This window comes from Clytia hemisphaerica, unplaced genomic scaffold, assembly GCF_902728285.1.
Source record: "Clytia hemisphaerica strain Z4C2 unplaced genomic scaffold, Clytia hemisphaerica genome assembly, whole genome shotgun sequence".
In the NCBI taxonomy this organism is placed as follows: Eukaryota; Metazoa; Cnidaria; class Hydrozoa; order Leptothecata; family Clytiidae; genus Clytia; species Clytia hemisphaerica.
The window spans coordinates 422,043-434,394 of NW_027103956.1; the positions used below are offsets into that span (position 1 = coordinate 422,043).

At 43.2% G+C, this 12,352-nt stretch overlaps 1 protein-coding gene across 1 annotated transcript in view; it reads left to right on the top strand.

Annotated features, from left to right (window-relative positions):
- LOC136810150 (nuclear anchorage protein 1-like) overlaps nucleotides 1-12,352 on the top strand; it is a 58,109-nt gene that overhangs the window by 6,476 nt on the left and 39,281 nt on the right. The window contains exon 12 of the mRNA XM_067066724.1: nucleotides 1-12,352. This exon is cut by the window's right edge and continues 16,337 nt beyond it. Coding sequence (XP_066922825.1) covers nucleotides 1-12,352 — 12,352 coding nt within the window.

Here is a 12,352-nt window from a genome sequence, read left to right on the forward strand (position 1 = left end):
ATTATGACATTCGGTTACATGACTTGACAATAAGCAAAACAAACGAAAGCGAAAGGTTGGAACAAATGCTAATCGAAACGTCAGAGAAACTTGGCTCTACCGAGAAGGATTTGGAGTTGACCATTTCCGAGCTTAACGAAAACAAGAACTTGTTAGAGAAAACTCGAGAGGAATTATCAAGTACTCTGGACAATTTGAGTCAAACCAGTAGTGATCTACAAGCGACTTGTCAAGAATTAGCTGACACCAAATCCAATCTCGAGGAAACTGCTAGTCAACTTGAAGATACCAAGAAAGACCTATCTATGAGTAAGAGTAGTCTTTCTGACACTGAACGAAAACTTGAAGAGACCAGTCTGGAGAAAGATCAAAAGATCAGCGATCTGAATGACAAAGTACGATCAGCTGAAGGTCAAATTGCCAATCTCCAGGAGACCTTGACCAACAGACAGTCGGAACTAAGGGACACTAACGAAACGTTAAATTCTACACAAGACATGTTGAAGGAGAGAACGTCAGTACTGGAAAAGACAACGGCAGATCTTGAGACCACTAGATCCAATCTGAGTGAAACTTCAGGCAAACTTGAAGAGACTAAACAGGCTTTGAAAGAAACCACAGAGAAACTGTCATCGACTGAATCCTCCTTGGAGTCGACGGCTTCAGAACTGAAAGACACATCGAGCAGTCTTTCAGACACGAAAGAGACGCTGCAAACGACTTGCAAGGAACTGGAAGAGACCCAATCAACGCTGTCAAGCACCAACCAAGAGCTTTCTGCTACCAAGGATGAGCTGTCCAACACACAAAGCACTTTACAGAAGACTAGTGAGGACTTACAAGCCACTTGCGTAGAGCTAGCCGGTACTCAAAATGATTTGGCTGCCAAAACTGAAGAGGCAGCAGAAACTGTAAGCAAGATGGAGTCAGAAATAGAATCCCTGAAGGAAGAATCCGAAAACACCTTGAGCGTCAAAGAGATGGAGATCACCACTCTTAACATGAAAATCGAAGAACTTGAAAAGGAAAAACTCAGACTGGAAGTTGAGGCTGAAGAGTCTGCAGGCATCATCGCAGAGAAAAGCAACGAAGTCAATTCTGCTTTTGATTCTCTTGAACAATCTGGCAAGAACATCGAGAACTTGAATGAGGAGATCTATCTGAACCAACAGGAAATCGGTAGCTTGAAAGAAAACCTCTCTTCGACGGAGAACACCCTTTCTGAAACAAAGTCCAAACTTGCTTCCACCGAGGAGGAACTGTCCAACACCCAAAAGAACTTGAGTGATACTGGTAACGACTTGCAGGCTACTTGCCAAGAGCTTGCTGAAACAAAATCGAGCCTGGAAGAAACAGTTGATCAGCTCAAAAACACCAATGACGAGCTTTCCAAGACAAAGATCAATCTTTCAAATACAGAACAACTTCTTGACGATACCCGAAAAGAGAAAGACCAAACGACTAGCCAATTGGAAGGTAAAATCAGCGAGGCAGAGAGTCGAATCGCCAGCGTGGAGCAAAATCTTGAAAACACAATGTTAGAGTTGAAAAACACCAGTGAAACTCTAGAAAGCACCACCAAGGAGCTGAATGAAAAGACGTCAGCATTAGAAAGCACTACGACAAACCTACAAGAAACGAATGCATCTCTTTCTGACACGAGTGACAAACTAGGAGAAACTGAAAACGTATTGAAGGAAACGTCAGAGAAACTTGGCTCTACCGAGAAGGATTTGGAGTTGACCATTTCCGAGCTTAACGAAAACAAGAACTTGTTAGAGAAAACTCGAGAGGAATTATCAAGTACTCTGGACAATTTGAGTCAAACCAGTAGTGATCTACAAGCGACTTGTCAAGAATTAGCTGACACCAAATCCAATCTCGAGGAAACTGCTAGTCAACTTGAAGATACCAAGAAAGACCTATCTATGAGTAAGAGTAGTCTTTCTGACACTGAACGAAAACTTGAAGAGACCAGTCTGGAGAAAGATCAAAAGATCAGCGATCTGAATGACAAAGTACGATCAGCTGAAGGTCAAATTGCCAATCTCCAGGAGACCTTGACCAACAGACAGTCGGAACTAAGGGACACTAACGAAACGTTAAATTCTACACAAGACATGTTGAAGGAGAGAACGTCAGTACTGGAAAAGACAACGGCAGATCTTGAGACCACTAGATCCAATCTGAGTGAAACTTCAGGCAAACTTGAAGAGACTAAACAGGCTTTGAAAGAAACCACAGAGAAACTGTCATCGACTGAATCCTCCTTGGAGTCGACGGCTTCAGAACTGAAAGACACATCGAGCAGTCTTTCAGACACGAAAGAGACGCTGCAAACGACTTGCAAGGAACTGGAAGAGACCCAATCAACGCTGTCAAGCACCAACCAAGAGCTTTCTGCTACCAAGGATGAGCTGTCCAACACACAAAGCACTTTACAGAAGACTAGTGAGGACTTACAAGCCACTTGCGTAGAGCTAGCCGGTACTCAAAATGATTTGGCTGCCAAAACTGAAGAGGCAGCAGAAACTGTAAGCAAGATGGAGTCAGAAATAGAATCCCTGAAGGAAGAATCCGAAAACACCTTGAGCGTCAAAGAGATGGAGATCACCACTCTTAACATGAAAATCGAAGAACTTGAAAAGGAAAAACTCAGACTGGAAGTTGAGGCTGAAGAGTCTGCAGGCATCATCGCAGAGAAAAGCAACGAAGTCAATTCTGCTTTTGATTCTCTTGAACAATCTGGCAAGAACATCGAGAACTTGAATGAGGAGATCTATCTGAACCAACAGGAAATCGGTAGCTTGAAAGAAAACCTCTCTTCGACGGAGAACACCCTTTCTGAAACAAAGTCCAAACTTGCTTCCACCGAGGAGGAACTGTCCAACACCCAAAAGAACTTGAGTGATACTGGTAACGACTTGCAGGCTACTTGCCAAGAGCTTGCTGAAACAAAATCGAGCCTGGAAGAAACAGTTGATCAGCTCAAAAACACCAATGACGAGCTTTCCAAGACAAAGATCAATCTTTCAAATACAGAACAACTTCTTGACGATACCCGAAAAGAGAAAGACCAAACGACTAGCCAATTGGAAGGTAAAATCAGCGAGGCAGAGAGTCGAATCGCCAGCGTGGAGCAAAATCTTGAAAACACAATGTTAGAGTTGAAAAACACCAGTGAAACTCTAGAAAGCACCACCAAGGAGCTGAATGAAAAGACGTCAGCATTAGAAAGCACTACGACAAACCTACAAGAAACGAATGCATCTCTTTCTGACACGAGTGACAAACTAGGAGAAACTGAAAACGTATTGAAGGAAACGTCAGAGAAACTTGGCTCTACCGAGAAGGATTTGGAGTTGACCATTTCCGAGCTTAACGAAAACAAGAACTTGTTAGAGAAAACTCGAGAGGAATTATCAAGTACTCTGGACAATTTGAGTCAAACCAGTAGTGATCTACAAGCGACTTGTCAAGAATTAGCTGACACCAAATCCAATCTCGAGGAAACTGCTAGTCAACTTGAAGATACCAAGAAAGACCTATCTATGAGTAAGAGTAGTCTTTCTGACACTGAACGAAAACTTGAAGAGACCAGTCTGGAGAAAGATCAAAAGATCAGCGATCTGAATGACAAAGTACGATCAGCTGAAGGTCAAATTGCCAATCTCCAGGAGACCTTGACCAACAGACAGTCGGAACTAAGGGACACTAACGAAACGTTAAATTCTACACAAGACATGTTGAAGGAGAGAACGTCAGTACTGGAAAAGACAACGGCAGATCTTGAGACCACTAGATCCAATCTGAGTGAAACTTCAGGCAAACTTGAAGAGACTAAACAGGCTTTGAAAGAAACCACAGAGAAACTGTCATCGACTGAATCCTCCTTGGAGTCGACGGCTTCAGAACTGAAAGACACATCGAGCAGTCTTTCAGACACGAAAGAGACGCTGCAAACGACTTGCAAGGAACTGGAAGAGACCCAATCAACGCTGTCAAGCACCAACCAAGAGCTTTCTGCTACCAAGGATGAGCTGTCCAACACACAAAGCACTTTACAGAAGACTAGTGAGGACTTACAAGCCACTTGCGTAGAGCTAGCCGGTACTCAAAATGATTTGGCTGCCAAAACTGAAGAGGCAGCAGAAACTGTAAGCAAGATGGAGTCAGAAATAGAATCCCTGAAGGAAGAATCCGAAAACACCTTGAGCGTCAAAGAGATGGAGATCACCACTCTTAACATGAAAATCGAAGAACTTGAAAAGGAAAAACTCAGACTGGAAGTTGAGGCTGAAGAGTCTGCAGGCATCATCGCAGAGAAAAGCAACGAAGTCAATTCTGCTTTTGATTCTCTTGAACAATCTGGCAAGAACATCGAGAACTTGAATGAGGAGATCTATCTGAACCAACAGGAAATCGGTAGCTTGAAAGAAAACCTCTCTTCGACGGAGAACACCCTTTCTGAAACAAAGTCCAAACTTGCTTCCACCGAGGAGGAACTGTCCAACACCCAAAAGAACTTGAGTGATACTGGTAACGACTTGCAGGCTACTTGCCAAGAGCTTGCTGAAACAAAATCGAGCCTGGAAGAAACAGTTGATCAGCTCAAAAACACCAATGACGAGCTTTCCAAGACAAAGATCAATCTTTCAAATACAGAACAACTTCTTGACGATACCCGAAAAGAGAAAGACCAAACGACTAGCCAATTGGAAGGTAAAATCAGCGAGGCAGAGAGTCGAATCGCCAGCGTGGAGCAAAATCTTGAAAACACAATGTTAGAGTTGAAAAACACCAGTGAAACTCTAGAAAGCACCACCAAGGAGCTGAATGAAAAGACGTCAGCATTAGAAAGCACTACGACAAACCTACAAGAAACGAATGCATCTCTTTCTGACACGAGTGACAAACTAGGAGAAACTGAAAACGTATTGAAGGAAACGTCAGAGAAACTTGGCTCTACCGAGAAGGATTTGGAGTTGACCATTTCCGAGCTTAACGAAAACAAGAACTTGTTAGAGAAAACTCGAGAGGAATTATCAAGTACTCTGGACAATTTGAGTCAAACCAGTAGTGATCTACAAGCGACTTGTCAAGAATTAGCTGACACCAAATCCAATCTCGAGGAAACTGCTAGTCAACTTGAAGATACCAAGAAAGACCTATCTATGAGTAAGAGTAGTCTTTCTGACACTGAACGAAAACTTGAAGAGACCAGTCTGGAGAAAGATCAAAAGATCAGCGATCTGAATGACAAAGTACGATCAGCTGAAGGTCAAATTGCCAATCTCCAGGAGACCTTGACCAACAGACAGTCGGAACTAAGGGACACTAACGAAACGTTAAATTCTACACAAGACATGTTGAAGGAGAGAACGTCAGTACTGGAAAAGACAACGGCAGATCTTGAGACCACTAGATCCAATCTGAGTGAAACTTCAGGCAAACTTGAAGAGACTAAACAGGCTTTGAAAGAAACCACAGAGAAACTGTCATCGACTGAATCCTCCTTGGAGTCGACGGCTTCAGAACTGAAAGACACATCGAGCAGTCTTTCAGACACGAAAGAGACGCTGCAAACGACTTGCAAGGAACTGGAAGAGACCCAATCAACGCTGTCAAGCACCAACCAAGAGCTTTCTGCTACCAAGGATGAGCTGTCCAACACACAAAGCACTTTACAGAAGACTAGTGAGGACTTACAAGCCACTTGCGTAGAGCTAGCCGGTACTCAAAATGATTTGGCTGCCAAAACTGAAGAGGCAGCAGAAACTGTAAGCAAGATGGAGTCAGAAATAGAATCCCTGAAGGAAGAATCCGAAAACACCTTGAGCGTCAAAGAGATGGAGATCACCACTCTTAACATGAAAATCGAAGAACTTGAAAAGGAAAAACTCAGACTGGAAGTTGAGGCTGAAGAGTCTGCAGGCATCATCGCAGAGAAAAGCAACGAAGTCAATTCTGCTTTTGATTCTCTTGAACAATCTGGCAAGAACATCGAGAACTTGAATGAGGAGATCTATCTGAACCAACAGGAAATCGGTAGCTTGAAAGAAAACCTCTCTTCGACGGAGAACACCCTTTCTGAAACAAAGTCCAAACTTGCTTCCACCGAGGAGGAACTGTCCAACACCCAAAAGAACTTGAGTGATACTGGTAACGACTTGCAGGCTACTTGCCAAGAGCTTGCTGAAACAAAATCGAGCCTGGAAGAAACAGTTGATCAGCTCAAAAACACCAATGACGAGCTTTCCAAGACAAAGATCAATCTTTCAAATACAGAACAACTTCTTGACGATACCCGAAAAGAGAAAGACCAAACGACTAGCCAATTGGAAGGTAAAATCAGCGAGGCAGAGAGTCGAATCGCCAGCGTGGAGCAAAATCTTGAAAACACAATGTTAGAGTTGAAAAACACCAGTGAAACTCTAGAAAGCACCACCAAGGAGCTGAATGAAAAGACGTCAGCATTAGAAAGCACTACGACAAACCTACAAGAAACGAATGCATCTCTTTCTGACACGAGTGACAAACTAGGAGAAACTGAAAACGTATTGAAGGAAACGTCAGAGAAACTTGGCTCTACCGAGAAGGATTTGGAGTTGACCATTTCCGAGCTTAACGAAAACAAGAACTTGTTAGAGAAAACTCGAGAGGAATTATCAAGTACTCTGGACAATTTGAGTCAAACCAGTAGTGATCTACAAGCGACTTGTCAAGAATTAGCTGACACCAAATCCAATCTCGAGGAAACTGCTAGTCAACTTGAAGATACCAAGAAAGACCTATCTATGAGTAAGAGTAGTCTTTCTGACACTGAACGAAAACTTGAAGAGACCAGTCTGGAGAAAGATCAAAAGATCAGCGATCTGAATGACAAAGTACGATCAGCTGAAGGTCAAATTGCCAATCTCCAGGAGACCTTGACCAACAGACAGTCGGAACTAAGGGACACTAACGAAACGTTAAATTCTACACAAGACATGTTGAAGGAGAGAACGTCAGTACTGGAAAAGACAACGGCAGATCTTGAGACCACTAGATCCAATCTGAGTGAAACTTCAGGCAAACTTGAAGAGACTAAACAGGCTTTGAAAGAAACCACAGAGAAACTGTCATCGACTGAATCCTCCTTGGAGTCGACGGCTTCAGAACTGAAAGACACATCGAGCAGTCTTTCAGACACGAAAGAGACGCTGCAAACGACTTGCAAGGAACTGGAAGAGACCCAATCAACGCTGTCAAGCACCAACCAAGAGCTTTCTGCTACCAAGGATGAGCTGTCCAACACACAAAGCACTTTACAGAAGACTAGTGAGGACTTACAAGCCACTTGCGTAGAGCTAGCCGGTACTCAAAATGATTTGGCTGCCAAAACTGAAGAGGCAGCAGAAACTGTAAGCAAGATGGAGTCAGAAATAGAATCCCTGAAGGAAGAATCCGAAAACACCTTGAGCGTCAAAGAGATGGAGATCACCACTCTTAACATGAAAATCGAAGAACTTGAAAAGGAAAAACTCAGACTGGAAGTTGAGGCTGAAGAGTCTGCAGGCATCATCGCAGAGAAAAGCAACGAAGTCAATTCTGCTTTTGATTCTCTTGAACAATCTGGCAAGAACATCGAGAACTTGAATGAGGAGATCTATCTGAACCAACAGGAAATCGGTAGCTTGAAAGAAAACCTCTCTTCGACGGAGAACACCCTTTCTGAAACAAAGTCCAAACTTGCTTCCACCGAGGAGGAACTGTCCAACACCCAAAAGAACTTGAGTGATACTGGTAACGACTTGCAGGCTACTTGCCAAGAGCTTGCTGAAACAAAATCGAGCCTGGAAGAAACAGTTGATCAGCTCAAAAACACCAATGACGAGCTTTCCAAGACAAAGATCAATCTTTCAAATACAGAACAACTTCTTGACGATACCCGAAAAGAGAAAGACCAAACGACTAGCCAATTGGAAGGTAAAATCAGCGAGGCAGAGAGTCGAATCGCCAGCGTGGAGCAAAATCTTGAAAACACAATGTTAGAGTTGAAAAACACCAGTGAAACTCTAGAAAGCACCACCAAGGAGCTGAATGAAAAGACGTCAGCATTAGAAAGCACTACGACAAACCTACAAGAAACGAATGCATCTCTTTCTGACACGAGTGACAAACTAGGAGAAACTGAAAACGTATTGAAGGAAACGTCAGAGAAACTTGGCTCTACCGAGAAGGATTTGGAGTTGACCATTTCCGAGCTTAACGAAAACAAGAACTTGTTAGAGAAAACTCGAGAGGAATTATCAAGTACTCTGGACAATTTGAGTCAAACCAGTAGTGATCTACAAGCGACTTGTCAAGAATTAGCTGACACCAAATCCAATCTCGAGGAAACTGCTAGTCAACTTGAAGATACCAAGAAAGACCTATCTATGAGTAAGAGTAGTCTTTCTGACACTGAACGAAAACTTGAAGAGACCAGTCTGGAGAAAGATCAAAAGATCAGCGATCTGAATGACAAAGTACGATCAGCTGAAGGTCAAATTGCCAATCTCCAGGAGACCTTGACCAACAGACAGTCGGAACTAAGGGACACTAACGAAACGTTAAATTCTACACAAGACATGTTGAAGGAGAGAACGTCAGTACTGGAAAAGACAACGGCAGATCTTGAGACCACTAGATCCAATCTGAGTGAAACTTCAGGCAAACTTGAAGAGACTAAACAGGCTTTGAAAGAAACCACAGAGAAACTGTCATCGACTGAATCCTCCTTGGAGTCGACGGCTTCAGAACTGAAAGACACATCGAGCAGTCTTTCAGACACGAAAGAGACGCTGCAAACGACTTGCAAGGAACTGGAAGAGACCCAATCAACGCTGTCAAGCACCAACCAAGAGCTTTCTGCTACCAAGGATGAGCTGTCCAACACACAAAGCACTTTACAGAAGACTAGTGAGGACTTACAAGCCACTTGCGTAGAGCTAGCCGGTACTCAAAATGATTTGGCTGCCAAAACTGAAGAGGCAGCAGAAACTGTAAGCAAGATGGAGTCAGAAATAGAATCCCTGAAGGAAGAATCCGAAAACACCTTGAGCGTCAAAGAGATGGAGATCACCACTCTTAACATGAAAATCGAAGAACTTGAAAAGGAAAAACTCAGACTGGAAGTTGAGGCTGAAGAGTCTGCAGGCATCATCGCAGAGAAAAGCAACGAAGTCAATTCTGCTTTTGATTCTCTTGAACAATCTGGCAAGAACATCGAGAACTTGAATGAGGAGATCTATCTGAACCAACAGGAAATCGGTAGCTTGAAAGAAAACCTCTCTTCGACGGAGAACACCCTTTCTGAAACAAAGTCCAAACTTGCTTCCACCGAGGAGGAACTGTCCAACACCCAAAAGAACTTGAGTGATACTGGTAACGACTTGCAGGCTACTTGCCAAGAGCTTGCTGAAACAAAATCGAGCCTGGAAGAAACAGTTGATCAGCTCAAAAACACCAATGACGAGCTTTCCAAGACAAAGATCAATCTTTCAAATACAGAACAACTTCTTGACGATACCCGAAAAGAGAAAGACCAAACGACTAGCCAATTGGAAGGTAAAATCAGCGAGGCAGAGAGTCGAATCGCCAGCGTGGAGCAAAATCTTGAAAACACAATGTTAGAGTTGAAAAACACCAGTGAAACTCTAGAAAGCACCACCAAGGAGCTGAATGAAAAGACGTCAGCATTAGAAAGCACTACGACAAACCTACAAGAAACGAATGCATCTCTTTCTGACACGAGTGACAAACTAGGAGAAACTGAAAACGTATTGAAGGAAACGTCAGAGAAACTTGGCTCTACCGAGAAGGATTTGGAGTTGACCATTTCCGAGCTTAACGAAAACAAGAACTTGTTAGAGAAAACTCGAGAGGAATTATCAAGTACTCTGGACAATTTGAGTCAAACCAGTAGTGATCTACAAGCGACTTGTCAAGAATTAGCTGACACCAAATCCAATCTCGAGGAAACTGCTAGTCAACTTGAAGATACCAAGAAAGACCTATCTATGAGTAAGAGTAGTCTTTCTGACACTGAACGAAAACTTGAAGAGACCAGTCTGGAGAAAGATCAAAAGATCAGCGATCTGAATGACAAAGTACGATCAGCTGAAGGTCAAATTGCCAATCTCCAGGAGACCTTGACCAACAGACAGTCGGAACTAAGGGACACTAACGAAACGTTAAATTCTACACAAGACATGTTGAAGGAGAGAACGTCAGTACTGGAAAAGACAACGGCAGATCTTGAGACCACTAGATCCAATCTGAGTGAAACTTCAGGCAAACTTGAAGAGACTAAACAGGCTTTGAAAGAAACCACAGAGAAACTGTCATCGACTGAATCCTCCTTGGAGTCGACGGCTTCAGAACTGAAAGACACATCGAGCAGTCTTTCAGACACGAAAGAGACGCTGCAAACGACTTGCAAGGAACTGGAAGAGACCCAATCAACGCTGTCAAGCACCAACCAAGAGCTTTCTGCTACCAAGGATGAGCTGTCCAACACACAAAGCACTTTACAGAAGACTAGTGAGGACTTACAAGCCACTTGCGTAGAGCTAGCCGGTACTCAAAATGATTTGGCTGCCAAAACTGAAGAGGCAGCAGAAACTGTAAGCAAGATGGAGTCAGAAATAGAATCCCTGAAGGAAGAATCCGAAAACACCTTGAGCGTCAAAGAGATGGAGATCACCACTCTTAACATGAAAATCGAAGAACTTGAAAAGGAAAAACTCAGACTGGAAGTTGAGGCTGAAGAGTCTGCAGGCATCATCGCAGAGAAAAGCAACGAAGTCAATTCTGCTTTTGATTCTCTTGAACAATCTGGCAAGAACATCGAGAACTTGAATGAGGAGATCTATCTGAACCAACAGGAAATCGGTAGCTTGAAAGAAAACCTCTCTTCGACGGAGAACACCCTTTCTGAAACAAAGTCCAAACTTGCTTCCACCGAGGAGGAACTGTCCAACACCCAAAAGAACTTGAGTGATACTGGTAACGACTTGCAGGCTACTTGCCAAGAGCTTGCTGAAACAAAATCGAGCCTGGAAGAAACAGTTGATCAGCTCAAAAACACCAATGACGAGCTTTCCAAGACAAAGATCAATCTTTCAAATACAGAACAACTTCTTGACGATACCCGAAAAGAGAAAGACCAAACGACTAGCCAATTGGAAGGTAAAATCAGCGAGGCAGAGAGTCGAATCGCCAGCGTGGAGCAAAATCTTGAAAACACAATGTTAGAGTTGAAAAACACCAGTGAAACTCTAGAAAGCACCACCAAGGAGCTGAATGAAAAGACGTCAGCATTAGAAAGCACTACGACAAACCTACAAGAAACGAATGCATCTCTTTCTGACACGAGTGACAAACTAGGAGAAACTGAAAACGTATTGAAGGAAACGTCAGAGAAACTTGGCTCTACCGAGAAGGATTTGGAGTTGACCATTTCCGAGCTTAACGAAAACAAGAACTTGTTAGAGAAAACTCGAGAGGAATTATCAAGTACTCTGGACAATTTGAGTCAAACCAGTAGTGATCTACAAGCGACTTGTCAAGAATTAGCTGACACCAAATCCAATCTCGAGGAAACTGCTAGTCAACTTGAAGATACCAAGAAAGACCTATCTATGAGTAAGAGTAGTCTTTCTGACACTGAACGAAAACTTGAAGAGACCAGTCTGGAGAAAGATCAAAAGATCAGCGATCTGAATGACAAAGTACGATCAGCTGAAGGTCAAATTGCCAATCTCCAGGAGACCTTGACCAACAGACAGTCGGAACTAAGGGACACTAACGAAACGTTAAATTCTACACAAGACATGTTGAAGGAGAGAACGTCAGTACTGGAAAAGACAACGGCAGATCTTGAGACCACTAGATCCAATCTGAGTGAAACTTCAGGCAAACTTGAAGAGACTAAACAGGCTTTGAAAGAAACCACAGAGAAACTGTCATCGACTGAATCCTCCTTGGAGTCGACGGCTTCAGAACTGAAAGACACATCGAGCAGTCTTTCAGACACGAAAGAGACGCTGCAAACGACTTGCAAGGAACTGGAAGAGACCCAATCAACGCTGTCAAGCACCAACCAAGAGCTTTCTGCTACCAAGGATGAGCTGTCCAACACACAAAGCACTTTACAGAAGACTAGTGAGGACTTACAAGCCACTTGCGTAGAGCTAGCCGGTACTCAAAATGATTTGGCTGCCAAAACTGAAGAGGCAGCAGAAACTGTAAGCAAGATGGAGTCAGAAATAGAATCCCTGAAGGAAGAATCCGAAAACACCTTGAGCGTCAAAGAGATGGAGATCAC